The 22836-nt window shown below is 33.4% G+C and overlaps 2 protein-coding genes across 3 annotated transcripts in view; one reads left to right on the top strand and one right to left on the bottom strand.

The window, feature by feature from the left end:
* Positions 1–15402, bottom strand: part of tkv (serine/threonine receptor kinase thickveins) — a 102060-nt gene extending 86658 nt beyond the window's left edge. The window contains exon 1 of one of the 2 annotated variants that reach the window (XM_089705595.1): positions 15295–15402. The gene's annotated coding sequence lies outside the window, so the exon portion shown is untranslated. The remainder of the gene's footprint in view (positions 1–15294) is intronic. The other variant, XM_089705596.1, reaches the window with a different exon arrangement.
* A 343-nt stretch (positions 15403–15745) lies between these two features.
* Positions 15746–21296, top strand: LOC149481320 (large ribosomal subunit protein eL34-like). Its single transcript, XM_089705885.1, has 3 exons — positions 15746–15804; positions 15930–16001; positions 20970–21296. The coding sequence occupies exons 2-3, from the start codon at positions 15937–15939 to the stop codon at positions 21262–21264; spliced, it is 360 nt and encodes a 119-aa protein (XP_089562011.1). The 5' UTR covers positions 15746–15804; positions 15930–15936; the 3' UTR covers positions 21265–21296.
* Positions 21297–22836: the final 1540 nt, after the last annotated feature.

Here is a 22836-nt window from a genome sequence, read left to right as displayed (position 1 = left end):
GGACAAATTATGACCCCACAGAGCCCAGTAATAGTCCCGTATCGAATGCCATTCACCACGCGAGTAATGTCGATGGCTGTATCTACTAATCTGATTTATGCATACCAATGTGTTCTGAATAATAATCCTCTCGAACGCGACACGGCAATATTTCATGTTATTAGACAAATGTGGGTAACAAATAAAAAAATATTGAAAAAAATGAGGGATTGGGATGGTTGGGTTGGCTGTTTTGAGAGGTTTTTTGTAATTAATAATGATTTATAACTGTTTGTAATTTACTGACTGGCAATGCATTAATTTGTCTTATTAGATACACGATGTAAATGCATTAGCTAATGAGTTATTGAAACCTGCGCTATCATTTAACAGAATTAAAATTATACATACTCCTTAATATGAAAGGCTCTACAATCTATTGCAATCCTGGGTAATATTGTACTTAATAAACACTATGATTTTAATTTGAAATCCAGTTCCAAGTAATGTTAAAGGTTAAACCCGAACTCAGTACGTCAGAACATAAATACAAAATGGACACCTGCTTGAAATCCAGTCCACAATCTATACAAACCACACCATTAATATCAATAACGCATTAATATCAATAGCATTGTATTCTCGAAAAGCATTAGCAACCCACGTAGGTACCATAGTATAAAGAGAACAAGTAGGCCGACTCAAAGCGTTTAGGAGCGCACGGTACCTAAACTCGCGAGGTGCAGGGTTGTCACTTCTTACATTGATATTTTAAATAATTGTATAAAAAAACACGAACCGATCGCAGCAATGGCGCGGCCCTCACGAGAATGGTCCATGAGAAGGAACCGAGCGACGTTGTGTGCGTGCGTCAAGCTTGCGTACGCACATGAACGGGGGTCGTGGCCAAGCGCTCCGCGTACATACAAACGGCGCGATGTACCTTTATCCGAAGATAACTTACTTGTTCTCTTTATACTATGTAGGTACCATCTGAAGAAATCCAACGAAACCCGTCAATCAAAACTCAAAAGCTATTCAATTTGTACAATAACCGCTCCATCTGTATGTAGATAGGACGATGACATTGTATTTGTATTCATTTATTTTTATCTTAAATATTCGTCTTTAGCTATTATTGGTACGAGATTATTTTAAACTTTATAGTACATATAATCTTTCTCCTACTATCTATTAATAGCATTCAGATCTACTTTTCTATCGTAACGTACCGTCCTTAAACAACTTTATAAGATCGTCTTTGAGATTCTTCTTATAAATGAGATAATACGATTAAATACCACATCTGTAATTTAGTTAAAACTAATAAAAGCATATTTTTTCCGTAACCTAATTTTAAAACTTTAAGTGATATTAAAAGGAAACAAAAACTATTAATTAATGCCCTATATCCTGCCGTTAGGCGCGACATCACTAACAAGTCAAATTAGTTTTATAAAACTTACACGTTTCCGAAAACAATTCAAACTACTAATAAGGTTAAAAAGGGATTAAATTAAAATTCAAGAAACGCACCTCATATCCGGATTCTCACAGATAATAATCAGATTATCCAGTAAAGGATCGCAATTAGCACTTATTAGCATTAATGATTACAAATCGTTACAATTAAACTTAAAAAACTATATAAGGTAAAATAGGTACTTACTAAAATTATGTAACACGCAATGGGAAACGACACAAAGGTTAATTTATACACCTATAGTCTATACATATGTACCTACTTATATTATGTTTAAATTGTTTCATAGATATTACAAATAAATAATAATATAATCTCAGACAGTAAACCAACGCCATCTAGTGAAAAGCTCAGCGAAACTTATGCAACTAGGCACTTGTAAAATTATTTCCAATTTCCGCAAAAGCACAGTGAATCGAAACAGATAATATTGCTGCAAAGCAAAAGGTTACAGCCAAAAGTAATGTAAAAATTAAATTGATAAATAATACAAGTAATGTACGAAAAATACGTCCTACTTCTTAGACGTAGACTATACGATAAGACAGATATTACATACACACCACTTACAGAGCCTAGCATCTAGGCTACACATAATATTTTTATTCAAAGAAATTCTGAAGCCCTTTTTATCAGACGGAAGCCAATTAGCATACATTCTTGAGATAAGTGAATTCTGACCCGAAAGCGGCATAGCAGTGCACTTGAATAATTTGAATTTTACCCAGAAGCGCAATTAAAGCATTTTGGGTTACTTTGGCCGAATATTTTCCAAAATTGCCGCTTGAGAGGAATTTTTAAGTTCTAATTAGCCGCTCGAATTATAACTGCTGTGTGTGTTGTACCGCTGAGAATTACTTGTATGTGTTATGTAAGTAGGTATATACTGTATATCAAGAAATACTTATATGCAAAAGTTAACGAAGTTCGTATTAGATTAGATTTGATATAAAAGGTGAAGTTAGAAGAAAAGATGAAGTTAGTAAGTTCACGGAAACAAATTATTCGAATATAATTGTTTTTATCATCAATTAAAAACACTCCTATTAAGTATTACGAAAATCCGTAATCTTATCTTCACACACTCCAGATAAAAATACGCTTTATATCCCACCTACAAGTAGTTCAAAATAGCATAAACTATTTGAGGCTCATTAACGGAAACCTAAAAACGCAATTAACCCAAAACCGAGCAATCAACATCACTAAACTTTGGCCATTTTCATAATGCGCCATACCTACCTACCATCCGTATTCTTAATCATCTATATTAGTGTAAAAACACACACGTTCTTACGACTGATTTGATTTATAAGCTCCATAAATCGCTGAGTCCAACGAACTTGAATATAGGCTTTATTTCTTGCGCAATAAGGATGCGGGTAGATAAATATTACGGCGAAGGTCCGGGCAGGCGCCACGAGGTGCGTTTTTTTAGTCTGTGATTTTATTTTATAATTCGATACGGGATCAGAATACCAATTATGCTGGGTACGGACACAGGTAGATGCGGCGCGGTTTGTGACCATAACGCGATGGTAATGTCGTTGATCCGTACGGAATCGTTGGTTTCTGTAAAAAATTGATTGTTACTTGTACATCTATTGCGAGCTATTTACCCGGCTTTTTGCGCACGATTGCATATGTATACCATTTGTATTGCGTTCAATATTGATACATCTCCGCAATTCGATGTTAATCGAGCTGAGTTATGTAAATGACGCATAGTAATATACGATGTAACGTTTTAATTAAAAAAAATGTTGCCTAAAAACTTTGTTTATTTATTACGTCGACAAGTTCGTTAATTCAAGCGACAAAAAACAGTGTCATCGGTATTTATTTGTTTCCGAACATCCAATTAATTTAAAATGCAACCGTTTTCTTGCATATAAATTAAAGAATCTTTATTATCCTCACACGCGTACGTTTGACTTTTAAGTACATTGGAATCGACTTTTCTTAGAATTATTATTAATAAATCTTAAATTCTTGTATTAGTCGACACCTCAATAATAAAAAAGATCGCCCAAAGGGTTCACAAACACAACACTTAAACTTGAAGCTTTCACGAAAATCGATATCCCACATTAGCGTCTCTATTATAAAATTACATTGTTACTAAAAGCATTCGGTAGAGGATTCTCATTCGAAATAATGACTACAATCAGCCAAATGGAATCTATCATTGGATCAATTTATGTGGCTCGTATTGTGCACCCATACATTAGGGTATTGAAACCCTGCGCCGGCGCAGGCGTCCGTCATTTTGTAATTTAACAGTAGCCGAGCGTTTATCTTAATCCGACCGGTCGTTCTCATTTTTAAATATCATTTTATGTTGTTATTCTTATATAAAAAAATGCTAGCCATGAGAAATAAGAATGGTTCGTATATGGAGTGATTTGAAAATGTTTGTGTTTATTACAGAGAATCTGAAGAATACATAAATCTATGTTTTTGAAACAAAAATTATATATGTAAAAGAAGCCTATTAATGGAAGTACATACAGTAAAATAAAATCTGAGTTATAATTCGCATGGAGATGCTAGTTGGTAATTATTGTTAAAGCAAGTAATCCAAAGTAAAGATGTCGTAACTTTTGCAGCAAATATCAAAAATGTTATAAGACCCAAAACATCCATACTAATATTATAAATGCGAAAGTAACTCTGTCTGTCTATCTGTTACTCAATCACGCCTAAACTACTGAACCAATTTTCATGAAATTTGGTATGGAGATATTTTGATACCCGAGAAAGGACATAGGCTACTTTTTATCCCGGGAAAATGACGCAATCCCGGAAATACCACGGGCGGAAACCTAGTAAATTATAAAACTGATTCTCTTACCTATGAGACCCATTTTCTATGGTTGTTAGTTATAATGACCATTTTACACTAAATCACTGTAATTATATCAAAATTTAAGCGCTTCCGTATATGTTTACCTAATAATACCTAACCTAACCTAATAATATGACAAGACTTCCAAGAGTTATATCAAAGTTATTTCATGTCTGTATATTTACTATTTTAAACTTGCGTGAGAAAACAAAATCGTTATGTTGAAGCGATTTATTCTTCCTTGGCAAAAAATAAGCATGTATTTAAAAATACATAATATACAGATACAAATTATCTCTAAATGTCATCATCAGGTATAAAAGTCATATTTAAACGTTTTTACTAGACTAGAGAACAAACTTAAGATATTTAAAGCAATATAGCGTGTTGTAACTACATTTTTATTTATGTAGCCTTTTATATTACAGACTACAAGGAATCATTGTTCTCTATATGTAACAAATAAAAAAAAATCCCTAACACTATTTAGATTGTCGAAGTGCAATACAGAAACTCTGGTATAGATAAACCTAAAACCATTTGTCCAAGGTAACAGTAACAATATGTAGGTACCTACCAACCTAGAAAGCCTACATCTAACACAAAAAAGCTCAGCTATCTATCTACAGTCACGTAATCAGGATGGTCTAGAATACTCAATTAAAATATTTAACTAACTCAGCACCGAGATAAGTATTGAGGGCGAGATTACGTTAGAAAAATCGCCATTTTCATGTCTCTAGATAGGAAATATTTACTCATTAGCTGAGTAAGTACTACTAAGTAAGTACTCACACCTTATCGTGAAGTATTCCATCTATCTTTTGGCGTAATAGATAATGTCTATTTTAGGAATTGGAGGCGAGACCTTTTTATGCACTTCAAAGTTACATAATATGTAAGTAAAAACGATAAAATGTTTAACGAAAGTAAAAGTGTAGTCCCAAGTGTTATATGCAGTATTAAATTAATATTTATTGCTCTGTGTTCGTAGTAAATACACTTACTCCTAGGTCAATTTAAATTCAATAATTATAAGTCTTATAGTAGCTTCTTCCTTTTAATTAAGAACAAGATATCTCAAAGACATTAACTGAATCAAGTTTAGGTGAAACTAGGTACTTATAGTCAAGTAACGTAGCAGAAGAACCTTACAAATTTATAGTACCAGTATTATCACCAACTATCAAGTAAATATTCCTTGTTAATTAACTCGATAGCGTAATACAACAGCAAAACATAATCTCATATCACTAAGTTACACATAAAAATAGGCCATTAAAAGACAAGCCACACCACGCAAAGAAACTTTTTATCTGTCATCTCCTCACTAAACTACAAACCTTATAATTAATTATCCATAGCTTGTTTTCGCGAGTGTGGCGTGCCCCGCGATAACAAGGTCGCCTGCGCCGGCGCCGGCCGTGCACGAGCCGATGGGCGATGGCAAATTACTCCTAAGTGACGCCTCCCTTACTATCATTATGTATAAGACGTATTTATGTAATTCTTTAATTACTTAAATATGTAGTAGTAAATGGGACTGATGACAAACGCGTATTGTAAATATAGACGCAATTCAATAACGAGTCATCAATAAGGTAAAATATGTAAGTCAGCAAAAAGCTATAGGTATACATAAAGGTTTTTGCTGACCTTACGTACTATGTACCAATGTACTACGATTTTGTTGTTATAATTCAAATTCTAAATAAAGACTTCAGTAGTTACATTGAACTTACAAACCCCGGGAGTAACTCATTGTATATTGGCCATAAATTTGATTAAACCAGTCGACATACACAAATGCTAACATGATTAATATCACATTAATTAATAAAGTTATTGCGCATTTATTACGTATAAATCTTCTAAAACGAGTTTCAATCAAATGTCAAATTGTTAAATTTAACTATCCTCTAATAAAAACAAAATACATTCCTAATCAAAATTATCTCTGCTCAGACGGGCATTTAATCAAGGCCAATCATAATCGATTGTCAACGGTGCAGCGGGGAAAATTAAACGACAATTTCGGGCGAACAAAACTCCAACGCTATAAATCCGATCCTGACATTAAAAACACGCCCAAAAAGAGTTAAGCGTTCGGGAGATCGTCGAATACAGATTACTGGACGCAGGTGTTAAATAAAAATAATAAAATCCGACGCGGGCGAAGCAAAAAGAGGAGTGGATGCGGCCGTTCGGCGCCGAACGAGGCATAATTTCGTTCGCAACGCCCGAACAACAAAAAAGACGTGTACCCGTCCAGTTAAACCAAACTCCGAGCACGCCTCGACATTCGCCATTCAGAGAGAATCCGATGCGATTACCGCGCTTTATTGCCTTATAAGCACACCCATAACTTACCGTCACTGTACACCTAATAGGGTATGGAGATAATCATAAAATATTGCCATAATTTATCAGGAAGTCGCATGCTATTTCTAATGGAGTTCTAACAAAGAGCACTGCAGCAGTAAAAGCGGTGAATATCGATACTTGGGAATATTTCGCGGGGAAAATTATCGGTTGTAATGCGAGTGCGAGTTGCAATAAGGAAGGTAATAGCTCTTCTCACGTACGTACAAATTACAGGCAATATCAGAGGCTCGGGATTCGTGCGCAAAAACTGCTTGCCATTCCCTGCACGCACTGCTCATATAAAGATCTAAATAATTTATTTACATCTGGCATCTTGTATTTTTGTAAAATAAAAACTAATGGTATATTCAGGTAGGAAGAATTAACAAAATTATTTATTCAAATTTTAACTAGAAGTGAGTTTAATACTGCCATATCATTTTTCTAATGAAAATTTTATCTTCTCTTGGAAGGAAAGGACGTAATCATACAAAAATGTCATAGCAATTACACAGCACAAGCACCGTCAGTTGGAACTTACAAAATTGCTAGCGATAGACAAGATAAAACACTGGTTTGCTATCTGATGCAGGTATATGATATTACATTAAGTACGTGAACACAGCCAGTGAAGGCAACCGTTATCGTCAACAAAAGTCAGTCGTTGCCACAATAGATGCGACGATCACGCAAGATGCTCAGATAATCCGAAAATTTATACCTCGCCTTACAGTTGAATAAACTTCTCAAATATCTATAGGTATTTTTATAGGGGTTCGCTAGTAAATCAGATGTTAAGCTTTTAAGATCTGTTTTGTTAGGGTTCGGAAAGTCATTGGAGCGCATGTGGAAAAATAATATTAAATCTTTATAAGCTTTGATGCGTGTTATTCGACACTCTACTAGGAATAACATTTTTACTACTAATACGTTTCATAGTGGAATAATAAGTCCAATTAGATTAAGTTATTTTTTCAAAAAACATTTCATCATTTAGAAATTATTCGACGTTATAATTTATAAATATTAATTTTATACTGTTCAACGTTATTTTATACCTTAGCAATTTTAGTACACTTGTCTATTTAGTTTTAGGCCACTAAACTATTATTTTAATGGAAAGTCACCTCTACGATCAAGATCATGCAGTCCAAATCCGCTTGATCAGTAAATCACAAATAAGTAAAACCAATATTCGATTGTTTCATTAGCGATTATACAATCTCAGGTTCTCGTGACAAAAGACAAGAGGGCACACCCACATTCCCGAGGCTCTAATCTTGCATGCTTTGTATTTAGATTGAACATTAATATTCATTATTTGAACGGAATTTAGTTAACTGTTGGAAATCATTTCAACGATACACGACTTTCTAGATATCGCCGGTTCCTATAACAGCGATGTTATTTACTTAATGTAATTCGTATTAATTCTGTATTATTGTTTTAAAAGATGTTCTTTGTTTTGTCGAGCCTAATCTTTATGTACAAAATGAAACAATTACAAATTAAATCATTGGATAAGTTAACTCCTTTCCTTGGAAATCTATATAACCATTTAAAGTAACGACGGTTTTATCTAACTTTTCGACTGCATCTAAATCGTACATGAACAATATAACTAGCATTTCATATTTAGCGCTTGAATCAAAGACGTGTACTCAACTTCGCAATTACCGACACCTTGTTATTCGAATGCGTTAATTACATTCAATAGAAACGCAGCAACTTGCATTACGCGGCGTATTTACGGTCGGGAACGGTTTCGGAACATGAGTAACAACATTTGCGTAGAATTCGTAAGGAAATCCGAATGGAATGCGATACCGTGTTTACTCGGCAAACAATGTATTGTTTTACAATAAATACCTCGATTTAGAGGGGTAACGCCCTAGATCGTAAACTGTTAAACTTAAAACAATACGTTCTTAGTATTTTATGTTGGGGTCGTCGACTTGTAAACATACGTGAGCGATTCTTACGAGCACGCTTGTACGCTGTCGTAAGGCTGTGACGTAAGCCGGGATCGATGTGGACACTCCATTTCGGCTATATTTATCTTTAGCCTTCGGAGCAGCACCAAACTCGCGGGAACCGTGACTGCATGCTGTTTGCCTGTTTATTTAGCGATGTTTGTGTTTTCTTAGACTTTTCTTATGTAAAGCGTGTTGATTACGGAATATGATACAAGATATGATTTGTTTACCTGTCTGATGAATGTGAATCGTGTTCTTTAATCAACAAAGCGCATTCCGTGCTCATAATTCACAGTTGAAAGTTATTTTTAACATGAATAATAATTTGATAATAACACAAAGCAATAAGCCTCTTATCCTAATATTGAGCATACTTGTATAAATGTAATAACTAATAAGCATAATTACAATACACACCAACACTTATTAGTATCGATTACTCAAATAATTCAATAGGGATTACGACATGTTTTTCATTTTCAAATATATTATGATACGGATTAACTTAAAAACGAAATTTATAGCATAACATTAATCCGTATATAAATTTCAATTATATGAAATATCACAGTCCCATCTTGAGAGCCTTCCAATAGGTTGTAATCGTAAGCCGAGAATCTAAAAATTATGGCCAACAAAACGAATGGACTATTGTTGTCAGGATCAAATTGATGGACGTTAGTTGTACCTATATTTCCGAGTAAAAAATATACTTTGAATTTATTCTATTCATAAATGTTATGAGGCAGTTTCTTTAAATGTACCTACAGTACAAACTTCATTTTTTTTTATAGATGCATTTATTTTGATATATTAAAATATATTAATAGAATCATAGGTACAATTCGAAAAGTTTTAGGATGGTACATCCTACTCGTTACAGTATAATACGTTTCATTTACGCTCGGCTCTTAATACTATGTCTTACGATACAACGAAGTAAAATAACAGACGAGGCCAGGCTTAGGTCGAAATAACTTTGAATATATAAAAATATATCACTGTAACAAAAAGTTATAACATCGAGCGTGATAATCTAATGGTGTTCGGCGCACATTACTGTCAGTTTCAGATTGGTCACGGCAAAAATAAGGGGTTATAGCGTCCCCGAAAACACCTTTGCTTTTTCATACCGTGGTGGATTAGTTCTAATGTGCCTTTGAGATTAATTTTCCCACGAAAATTCGTTTATATATGGTTCGCATAATTCGAAGTCCGTGAAGATGAATGTAAGTTTGTTCCTCTTTCACCCAAAAACAATTCAGCGTTTTGACTGAAATTTTCAAAGTAGATTATGGTCTAGAATCTAATAAATATTATAAAGGCTAAAGTTTGTAAGGATGTATGGATGTATGGATGTATGGATGTTTGTTACTCTTTCACGTAAAAACTACTCAACCGATTACAATGAAATTTAGCACACATATAGAGGGTAACTTGGATTAACACATAGGATAGTTTTTATCCCGGAAATCCCACGGGAACGGGAACTATGCGGGTTTTCCTTTGCAAACGCGGGCGAAGCCGCGGGCGGAAATCTAGTGTGAAATATACAACTATCCTAATTTCTTGCTCCTTAATTAAAGGTCTCCTTTCTCCTTAGCAGGGCACGACGCCAAAAAGCCAAGACGGTTAGTCCTGCTGGTGTGACAAAATATGTTCATCTTCAAAAGCTTTGTGCATAATAACTTCGTAAGCATAGCTGACTATTCCCTGTATAACTAGCATAAATCGTGTATGCTCCACCTATAACTAGAACCTCTAAGCATCAGAGTGAGCCATCTATTACCGCCCCCGGCCCCATGGTACCAGCGTAGGATGGATATCATCCCACGAGTCTAATGAGAGCTTTGCTATTTATTCCTTTAGCGATTACATTATTCCATCTTGATTTAGGCATAACGTTGCTTTGCTTAATTTGCTGTATCTCATTTCGCTGGTCTTAAATATAGCCAACGAATAGCTTTATTCCTAATCTGAATTGTATCTATGTGATGAAATATAATTTATAAATATTTATTTCCTCAATCTCTACCAAAATGGAACTATCTATTTTTATTTATTTGAATACGTATGGTTAAATGTATATTTTGTATAGATTCGTACTAGAATATCCAAATTGATGATATTATTGGAAAATTCGAAATTGTAAATAAAATATATTTCGAAATATAGGAATTGGGGTCACATGCATGTGGCTACGGAAGCAACAACAATTACCTATTGCTATTTGCTGTCATACCTACATGTTACATGAACATCATCATTTCATAGAAATTCCTCTCCAAAACGGACGAAGGTGTAACAATATTAGTAATACAGAATGTTCTGAGGGACGTCGGGTTAAAATGAACAATAGTGGTTTTCAAGGGCGCGCGCATTGTCGCGAGGTGTTGCCGCGTCTCGAAAATAAGAAAAAAGTTAACCCGCTCTCTGATCCTATGCATGAGGGTTGTCGGCCGAGATTTCTTAATTTATTTGTATTACGTATGTAATTGTTATAACTATTTATACTTAGTGAACGTTATCATCTGTATAAAAAAATACAAATTAATGCGGTAATATTAAAAAGCTTTATGTAACTTTTTTTGGATAACACTTACACTGTAAGGTCTCTAAAATTTGTATTCACTTATTTGTAAGTAAAATTAGCTTAATATTTTTTTTTCCTAAATTCAACAGATCTTGACTTGATAAAAATTAAATTGGGCCACCATAAACACTAACTCATCTTAATCTCACATCACTATATAAATAGCACAACTGAATAATTGTAGCACTCGTTCAAATTTCTATAAATAGCGGTGCGAAAGCGAAAACAATGTTATTCATTAGCCACACAATTAACTTCATTCATGAATGTTACTCGTAAGAAATATGTCCGGTGCGCGATGATTCATTTTACGCGACCGCAGAAATATGGAAATTAGTTTGGCAAATAAACGCTAATGATTAACGAATTTGTTACCGGTTGTTCATTGAACAAATGTAGAATTTTAATTATCCGCAACAAACTCATTTCAAACCGACATATCCAAAAATTCGGAAGTACTCAATTTGTAACGTGTTTTATTAGTAACGTTCACGTTATACGTTGAAAATACGTAAGTACTAATAGTTACTAATTATTAGAAAAGCATTTCTATAAAAATTCATTAATTTCAAGTTTTGAATAACAATATTCAATATAATAAAAATAATAAAACCTAAAATCAGCGTTTCCCAACCCTATTCCGCCGCATTGTTATTCCAAAATGACCCATCTCAATGTCGATGAATTCCCCGAAGCCCGAACCAACAACGTAAGCGCCTTTGAGCGCTGTAAAGGCTTATTTCTGACACCTCCAATGAAACATGGCGGCCGACGTTTAACATTTAAAAGAAAAAAAAAACACCCGCCGAATGTCTGATTTGTTACGATATTTTTTATAGGAATCATCTCGAGACCTTATCTCCGTGCCGACCGCAACTTTGTCAGTATAAGTTATAAAATGTTACATTGATATTAATTAAAATTTAGCTGTTCATTTTTATTATGCAATCCTTTAACTAAATTTGATTGAGAATGGCGGTACGTTATGTTATAAAACAAGACATATTAATCAAAGAGCTTTTTTTAAATATGCTATAGATATGGAATATAGATGATTTAATAATTTTTTTCAACAATATGTTTTTTCAGATGCTGTACAGATGTGCTCTGATGAAGTTTTTAGTATTGGGATTAAATTATTAATTTTACTTGTATGTAATCTATATAATAATAAAACTCAAAGGTGACTGATATAGTGATCTATCAACGCACAGCCCAAACCACTGGACGTATCGGGCTGAAATTTGGCATGCAGGTAGATGTCATAACGTAGGCGTCCCCTAAGAAAGGATTTTAGAAAATTCATCCCCCAAGGGGATCAAATAGGGGATGAAAGTTTGTACCATGAAAATTTATCTTTTCCACGCAGGCGAAGCTGCGGGCAACAGCTAGTAAAGTAATAAAATTCATTAGGAATTCAAAAAAATTATCTGAAAATATTAAACAAGACTTATTTGACTATTCTTTATTTCTTTACTGAATAAAATAGTGTGGGGAACAACAACAAATTTAATAAGTAGGTATTAATTGTGAAAGTTTTTCAAAGTAACATTATGATATCTTTCAAGTCACTTGGCAATCTCAGAAGTTTATTTACACTAAAGTAGTTTATTTATTATACAAACTAAATTAAACAATTAAGAAAAATAAATATTTGCATAAATAACTATCTAATGTATGCCTATTTGTTTGCAAACATGAAATTATACATTGTATATTTTATTTAAATATAATAAGGGTATCATTTAATCTATCACCAATTTAATTAGTTTTGTGTTTCTTAAATAATAGGGTTTGTCCTCAAAATAGTAGATCTGTCACCAAAATGTAGTCACCAAACAATGCAAAATCAGTTCCACAATAAATCACCTAAAATCCTGAGATATAAGGTCTAGTACCAAATAAATGTTTTTGTATATATTATAATAGGTGTGTCCTAATAAGTATTTAAGCAAACTAATTTAAAGAGATCACCAATAAATCATATTATGTTACTAGAAAATTGCATTAAGTTCAAATAAAAAATTAGGGTTGTCATCATCGTTTCAACCAAAAGATTCTGCTACCTTACTAGACTCCCAAGGTTCTAAATTCCCACTGGTAGTATAAATTATATTTAAATTTAGCAGAGTAGTAAATAAAACAATTAAAGTCAAAATAATCAATATTTATTCTTATTGTTTAAAATAATTACCACTGAACAATCAGCGCTGGTTTAAAATAGCTGGCTTATGGCTAGCAGAATAGAAGATAAAACACTTAATTAAAGTTAAAATAATCAATATTTATTCTTAATTTTTAAAGCGCGCCAATTTGTCTCCGCCCCTTTGATCATTTTTTCATTTAAATTATAAATTGATGTATTAAATTGGTAACGAATACTATTAATTTCATATCTGAACGAAATAAAATGTTACTATGTATTGGTGACAAAATATCAAATAAAAAGGAGTCGCAGTCAGGGATCGATAATCGATTTATTTGGTGACAGATCTACCATTCTGAGCACAGAGCTATTATTTAAGTAACAAAACTGTTATTATAAGAACAAAGTTTATATTCATGTAATGCAATATAATTTTATTTTTTATCGATCTCTTATTTAAAACATATATATTAACATTAATTTGATAATTGATACCTGGGAGCAATTTTTGTTTATCTGAGAACGAAAATATTTCGTGGTGATAGATCTATTTATTAGATGATACAACTTGATGACAAATATAAATTTTGGTGATAGAAAATATAGTTCCCATATAATAATTTATGAAGGCTAGTGTTTAAGTGAGTGACTGTAAATTAAAGTTTTACGTGACAAAAATAATGTATACCCCATTACAGAATACACAGTGACAGAATTACTAAGTGAGCTACTAACTGCGAGTGACTTAAAATTATTATATAGTTAATGCTCATGTTAGGAAAAATCACTATTATTATAAATTATAGTGATTTTTCCTAACATGAGCATTAACTTAAACTGACCATCCGTTAAAAACTTGACATTGACAGAATCCGTCCTCACTGGGATCGGGAGTTGCCATTTGAAAAAAAGAAGAAGACTTAAATTCATGAGAACAGTGAAAACATTAATTTGAGAACTTAAAATACAAAATGAGAAGTTTCATAATATTTGAGCCGTAAAATATTTGTTTGAGTGACAATATTACATCCTGATTAATATTTTATGTTTTATCTCAAATGATATGTTACAATAGAAAAATCAAACTAAGAGCGAGTTTAAACCAAAACAATCAACAACTGCTTTTCCAAAATAATTACATATTTTAAAATTAGTGACAAAAACATTAATGGAAAGTGGTAAATCTAATGAGCGGAAAAACAATTATTACATAAACATTGTATCGTTGTGTTGACCTTGTCGTTGGTGACTGCGAATGTGAATTTTTATAATTACCGATTTTAACTGAACATGAAGGTATTGAATACTAATAGGTATACCTATTTGAATTTTAACCAGAAAATATTGAAACAATGTTATGAAGATATCAATATTTATAAGACATTTATATAGTTAACCAATACTTGCAAATTTGTAGCACAACTAATATTAATTTATGGCTATGTTCTGAAACTATTAATTGCCATTTCTTTATAATGTATTACAATGGTTTTTAAGTATATTCAAGTCAGTAGGAATCAATCATAGGTATAAGAAACAGATGGTATTACAAAATTCTAGTATTAATTAAATAAATAATGAGAATCTGCTTGTGTTTATAATTTATATGACGAATGTATGTAGGTATATATTAAATTGATTTATGTGTCCATTAAGTCACGACAAACACCAAATAACTTTTTCTTATAAATAGTACTGTATCGAAAATATATTTCTCAAACTATTTGGCCGTAAAACAACATCCACAAATAGTACACTGAAAAGAAGTTGTGATTTTTTTGTAATGTTGTTATCTCATAAAATTCCTGTCATCTTTCTTAGACATATATCTTTGTATTGGTCCCATAGATGAGTTCGTTGAGGTACATATATTGTATTAGGGGTTGTAATAAATATACAACTTACCCATTCTATTAAAAATTTCACTGAATACACGATATTTATTACTTTAAACACAAACACTACAAAACATCACATAAGAGCGGCCATCTTACTAACCTTGCATTATTGTTACCATGTATAAATATTTAAGGGAGTTAGTTCTCAATTCACAATTTGTAGATTTTTCAATAAAGAGTTTATTAATATTATTTATCAAACAAACAATATTTGTCTGCAAAGAGAAATACTAAATAAATGAAACTTGATAAATATTTAATAAATTGCTTTAAATTTTATTATATAAAACAATTTTAAGATGTAAATACATTAAAATTATCATTTAGTACAATAATACTATAAATAAAAATAATTGAAATTAACTTCTTGTAGCATATTGATTTATTTAAAAATTAAAAATTTTCATAATAAACTTTGGAAAATAAATTTGAAAAAGGGACAATGAAAACAAACTTATGCGAGTGTTACCATCTAAAAGAAATTGTTTTTCTTTTCTTGTCAACAGCTGTCAAATAGGTACGGTTCAAAGTGGAAAATAAATTAATCGAATGAAATCATTAATAAATCTCGTTAAAAACTATCGGTGAATGGTGAAATAAAAACATCTACGTGTGTTAATTATAATTTATTTCATATTTCAGCTTCAAAATGGTACAGCGTCTAACATTTAGACGGCGATTGTCGTACAATACCAAGTCAAACCAGAGGAGAATGTAAGTGAATCTATTATATTATTCTGTAATAATGAGCAGTCTTACAGTTAAATAGATGACATACATATTTCTAACGATATTTAAAATGAAAATGTATTTGATTTGGTAAGTATACAAATACATAACCTATAATGTTTACGGCTAACCTATGTGATGGTGAATGATATATGTACTTTACTTCGCTTTTTCCTGTGTTTCAAACTCATTTTAGTCGTATATACTTCACAACACTTGCGGTATTACTTCTCTACCAATTATGAAACTTTCAAATACAGTATTACAAAGATTCAATGTTACAACTTGTATGCATCACTAAATACTTCAAGAAGTAAATACGCCTCTGTGGAGTTTTTATATCAATTAACATTTTACCACATTTTCTTGAAATAGTATAAAAACTTCAATGAAATATAATGATGTTACAAAATGTGTCTTCCAACAATATATTGTTAAAACTCATCACACTAACCATACATTATAAACATTGCTATCAGTTCCATTGTTTGAAACAGAGTTTAATTGATGAATCGAACTATAGTTAAATCAAAAAACATTTACTGTTATTAAATATTTCTGTAACAGAATGCCTAGAGCTTTAAATTTGGCTTTTATATGATCATGTCTAATTTTATTTTACATACTAGTTCAAGTGTCAGTATTTCATATTAAAATTCACCATATCCTGAAGTATATCTTCTTATATATAAAAATGAATCGCAAAATGTGTTGGTAAGCGCATAACTTTAGAACGGCTGAACCACAGACATGTATATTTTAGTAGACAACGCAAGTACCGCGATCTGTATGAAAACCAAGCGTGTCATATTTTTTGTACTGACCTTGACGCGTTATGACGTCACGAGCGCTTTTTAGTGATGGTAATTTCATTTTACGCTAAATCGATTAGGACGCCACTCGCGCGGCGATTCTAGTATCGTCCTATCCCATCGAAGTAAATCGAAAGAAATCAGATCAAACGGTTCTAAGAGGTAGACAGATCTATGTCTAAGAGGTAGTTAAATAAATGAATCGTGATCGATTACTAAATCGATTCAAGACAGAAAAATGATAATTACCATAGACAGAGGAATGATAAAATAAAATTATAAACCTTTTAATATTCTAACAAGTAAACTAATGTGTTTTAGCTTTTTCTTACATATGCCCATTGAGTTACCATGTACTACGTACTAGAGAGGCCATCGAAAGAAAGTAATGAAACTGTCAATCATGAATCAATCAATCTTTATGTCCCGTTGCATCGATCCATTTTTCTTTTATGTTCGGGTTACTTGGAAAACTGAAAAAACAAACATAGTCTAAGCAATAAGGAGTTTTCTTAAAAAACTCCCAAGATGACACTTAAACTAATGGCGTCCATGTCATAATATTTATTTTTAGTACCTTTGTATTAAAATACTTAAAAGTTCTAGGTCAAGTCCTATTAAATGACAAAAAAAAATCTATGCCTTTTTTTCTGAAAAATTGCTACTTCAAATTATCATTTTTCTGTTCGATTATAAAATCGATTAGAATCGAGAACTGTTGCATCAAATGAACATCACTAACCACAAAATTGGACAGAAAAATGAGAACAGAAAAATGAGAAGACGCTATTCATTGCTTGTTATCATACGACGCGATCTTTACCGTGCCAAGTAAAAGCCGCAATGTATTCCGAATCATTTCGTATGAGTTGGTATCCGTGTTTGTCACGATCGTTTTCCACAGATATTCTTTATTTGATTTTAAAATAAATAGTGCATATTCTGATTAGAAAATTACTTGCCGGTGGAAGGAAACATCTCTGCTAACTCGGCCACTCACAGTTGTGGAGTTTCTACAGTTTATAACGGCGCAATTCGGCATTTTACTTTATTCAGCTTCACGTCTTTCCTTGGCGAACTGCAAGCGCGGACTGAGTGTAGGCCAGCGTCAAGTAAGAGTCATAAACTTAGTTTGGACACGGGAAGTACATACACTCGCTTAGTCTATCTTGATACACGTCTGTGGGCTGAACCGATTTCGATAATTCTTTTTTTATTATATTCCTTGAAGTACGAGGATGGTTTTTATGTAGAGAAAATGTAAATATGTACCACGGGCGAAGCCGGGGCGAACCGCTAGTTGTAAAATAAATATGCTTGCTGCTGTCTGTCCCTATTGCGCTGATTACACCTAACGAGTACAGTGGCGAGTCAGTAAATACGCTTTCTGCCGAGACAGTTGCCGAACCGAGTGGGTGTTTACACGTATTTCACTAGTGGTGAGTCAGTTCAGTTTTGATCACGACGCGGACGTCTGCAATGGATCGAAAAAAAAAAAGAATTTAAACGGGTTTTAAATCGGCTGTTACCAGATATTATTAACGAATTGTGGGATTTATTAGAAATAATAAATAAAAATAATAATTCTTTGAAAAAATACAATGACGAAACGAACGAGTGGCGAGTGGCCGAGTGACGCGACGAGTGCGTGTTTATACCTGCCGAGCGGGATAGCGAGTGGGTACTCGGCCGAGTAAACAAATTGGGATTCTAGTGACTGTCTCGCCGCTCTTCTCGGCCGAGTACTCGGCCGAGCACTCGTTGAAGTGTTTATACCAACCGAGCACTCGGCCGAGGACACTGACTCGCCACTGTACTCGTTAGGTGTAATCGCCGCATATGTATGATTTTATACTTTGCAACAGATTTTATTGGGGCTGTTTATTAATAGAAACTCAAGATGAATATTTGAATGTATATCAGCTGACCCAACAGACATACTGTCTTTGCATAAATTGCCGAACCCATGAAGTTTATATGGCTGTTATATTTTCGCATTATTTTTAATCTTGGCGCAATTTTTTGCGATTTTTTTTCATAAATTCACCTGACAACAATGCACACATCTAAATAAGGGATTTATTTTTAACAAATTTCACTATATATAGGAATTTGCTGCATACACTTATTAAACTTCAGCTATTTTTATATCACTAAGTGATACTAATGATGTTCATCTTATAGTTTAGTAATTTAATAAAATATCCTTAATAGGATTCCAATTTCCACTACATAAATTTGTTCTGATAAAATAATAAAAAAAATTTGGAAAATCCAAAAGTGCACGCCTCATAATTTTTTTTTAATAAATATTTATTAATTATTATTTTTGTTTATTTAATAACAATTAAACCACATCGAATCAGACCCTGAAAAATGAAAGGGTTCTATTCCTGAGCATACTCAAGCGTAAGAGAAAAAAAAAGACTCGATTAGTAAAGTATTTCGGTCGCTATCGTGTTAACAAGAAAAAGGATCCGCACATACAGACACACGGACGTCCAAGACAGAACTTTTTTAAACTGTTTTTTAACTAGTTTAAATAACAAAAATGACATCAAAAATATCATGAACGTTAAAAATAGTGTTTTTTCTTAATATGTGTGTGTATGTATTATCTTACAAGTGCAATGTATGATACATAAAGACATTTTAAGTTTGAAAAATCAGATGTTTTGCGCGAAGTGACAGTAGTACCCACCTCAACGCTTCGCTTATGAGGCGTGCAATTATGTGTTCCACATCTTAATTTGTTGAATCTTACTAGCTGCTTGATCTAGTTTACAAAAATAGCCTTTGCCATTCCTTCAGGCCCTGCGCAGACGGCACACTTTTTGTGCGATCGAGTCTGCGGCGCACAAAAAGTCTGCATGGCGCGCAAAAAGTCGGTCGCGGATTTTTCACAGACTCAACGCACACGACGCACATCTTCGATCATTTTGTCGGCAGAGCTGTAGGGACGTAGACGCTATGGAAATCGTATAAAGTGTGCGCCGTCTGCGTTAGCGCGCGTTGAAGCAAACGTTCAATTCTTTTCACACACTTTTGTGCGGAGCGGCGCGGTGCGGTCTGCCCGAATTACACGGATTTTTTGTGCGCCGGACTTTTTGCGCGTCGTGTGCGTTACTGCATATAATTTCATAGGTTCTATTTTCACAGACTAAAAAGTGCGTCACGGATAGTCTGTCGTCTGCGTATGGCCTTATGCAATTCATTTTTACTATATAGATTATACTCCAGTCAGTTAAGACAATCAATTCACAATAATTCCAAAAGTTTTCAAACTTCGGTCAAGTGAATGGTACATTGGGGCGAAAATAAATCTCATTTTGCAACCTTGTCCGCAGTCCGGAACTGCAATTAAATTATTTTTTGCTGTATGGTCGTGAAAAAAATTCCAAAAGTTCTGCAAACTTGGGGAAGTTTTCGATATAATATTTCATATCACGTATTAAATTTGCAACCAATCTCAGTGTACGGAACATCTTTTGATATTGAATATTAATGTTTTTTTTATTTATTTAACTGAATGAGGTTGCAAATTTGTAAATGTATCAGAATATATGTTTTCGAAGTTTGCAACCAAGTTCCAAAACTTTTGTAATTATTCCGAGACCACCTTACTCGAAAAAATGACCACGAATTAAAAATAATTATAAATAAACATGTTCCGGTCAACGAAAAAGGTTGCAAATTTATACAACTGTTCGGTATATATTTCCGATATCTGTGTCGAGTTTGCAGAACTTTTGGAATTTTTTTCACGACCATACAGCAAAAAATAATTTAATTGCAATTTTAACAATGTTCCGTACACTTAGATTGGTTGCAAATTTAATACGTGATATGAAATATTATATCGAAAACTTTCCCAAGTTTGCAGAACTTTTGGAATTTTTTTCACGACCATACAGCAAAAAAATAATTTAATTGCAATTTTAACAATGTTCCGGACTGCGGACAAGGTTGCAAAATGAGATTTATTGTCGTCCCAATGTACTATTCACTTGACCGAAGTTTGAAAACTTTTGGAATTATTGTTAAATTTTCGATTTCGGATGTCGATTCTGACTGATCTATTAGTATAGTCAATTGTGTTATGAATGAACATTCACTAATCTATATCCTATTTCAATTACAGAGTACGAACACCTGGTGGCCGTCTAGTCTACCAATACGTCAAGAAGCCCAAGAAGATCCCGAGATGTGGCCAATGCAAGAGCAAGCTCAGGGGTATCCAACCTGCCAGGCCCGCGGAACGTTCCAGACTGTGCTACCGTAAAAAGACCGTAAAACGCGTATACGGTGGAGTCCTCTGCCACAAGTGCGTCAAACAACGCATCGTCAGAGCTTTCCTCATTGAAGAACAAAAGATCGTTAAGGTTCTCAAGGCACAGCAAGCGACGGCGCGGGCTGGCAAGAAGGCCGCGAAATGAGGATAAGGTGTAAATATAACTAAAAAATCCAACAGTTGTTTTATTGTAATCACCAATCATAATAGGTTTCTAATGTGATGTCGTAAAAAACATTTTTTCCGCTTACATTGCAAACGCAGGCTGAACCCTGCGAGTTTTATCAAAATAATGTACTAAGTATTATACACATTGAATAGGTCTACAGAAAAGTCCGCGATGGTATATGTCCATCTCTTATGGATAACCCACAATAACTTTTTTTTGTCATTTACTTATTACGACAAATAATGGCTAATGTTTGATGCGATTTTAACCAATACAGCGATACGATTTTAATCCTTAACCAATTAAATACCTTGAATACATTGTTCATCTTCTTATATATAAAAATGAATCGCAAAATGTGTTGGTAAGCGCATAACTCGAGAACGGCTGAACCGATTTCGATAATTCTTTTTTTATTATATTCATTATTAAGTACGAGGATGGTTCTTATTTAGAGAAAACGTAAACATGTACCACGGGCGAAGCCGAGGCGGACCGCTAGTTTAATATAGATCTATATGGCCCTTTACACCGTATGATTTAGGGCCGATTTTTCAATGCCCAGATAAACAGCTAGATAGACTTTATTCTTCAGTTAACAAAATATTCAATTTTTCAATAGACGAATAGGACTTATCTTTCGAATAACTACGTTATTTGAGGAATAAATCTATTTGCCACTCCAACGGCCAGATAGCGCGCTATTCGACGGTTAGGCGTTTGAGTTGACAACTGACGCGTCAAATTTGGGATATTTTCGTATGTCATAACATAGAGCGTAGAATTATTAACAATTAAACCTCTTTCTATATAATTATTATCAATTAAAATCATATTGAAATTGATGTTTTTGATAGTACTGATGACCATGCCATTGAAAATTTGCCGAACGCTGCCTTTAGGTATGTCGTTTCCATCGTAAAATATATAAATTGAAACAAAAATTTAACCAAACTCTTTACTCGAATCAAAACAACAATCAACAATCATAGAAGACGAGCAATACAAGACAAACTTAAAATGCACTTCTGACGTGAGTCATAATGACGGTTGTTGACAAATTGCAAGAGTTGACTCTATCCCGCTCTAACCTGACTAATTTAATATGTTTGTTTCGCCACTCCGAGAGCAGAGCTGCCAATATGGAAATATTTGGTCAGATAGTTATTCATCAAATAAATCACGATTGAAAAATAGGAGAGCCGTTATGAGTTAGATAAATAATTGAATAAATCTATTCGAGGGGTAGTTATTAGTCTGTTTATCTCGGGAATGAAAAATCGGCCCTTAAGTGAATATTTTCGAAGATATTACAGATTTAAAAATTGCTGGACGTAGCGTTTGCGGCGGTACCCGCCGCCGGCCGCCCGGCTATCTATTTTATACCCGTACGAAGTCGAAGCGGGCCGCTATGTTTTTATATACAACGTTCACAGTTTTTTTGTAGTGTATTTAGTATCAGCATTGCACCCGTGCGAAGCCGGGGCGGGTCGCTAGTTATAAATAATTTAGGTACATTAAATAGCCTTCGGCGTCCATATTTTTACC

This window comes from Colias philodice, chromosome 17 (genome assembly GCF_061535455.1).
Source record: "Colias philodice isolate Cphi_HAF_F1 chromosome 17, ilColPhil1 Martin Lab GWU primary, whole genome shotgun sequence".
NCBI classification, from domain to species: Eukaryota; Metazoa; Arthropoda; class Insecta; order Lepidoptera; family Pieridae; genus Colias; species Colias philodice.
Note: the sequence above shows the minus strand (reverse complement) of the source record. Positions and strands in the feature narration are given on the sequence as shown.

Coding starts and splice junctions, on each gene's coding strand:
- LOC149481320 (XM_089705885.1), top strand. CDS start 15,937: ATGGTACAGCGTCTAACATTTAGACGGCGATTGTCGTACAATACCAAG. Junction 16,002..20,969: donor AAGTCAAACCAGAGGAGAAT/GTAAGTGAATCT, acceptor TTTCAATTACAG/AGTACGAACACCTGGTGGCC.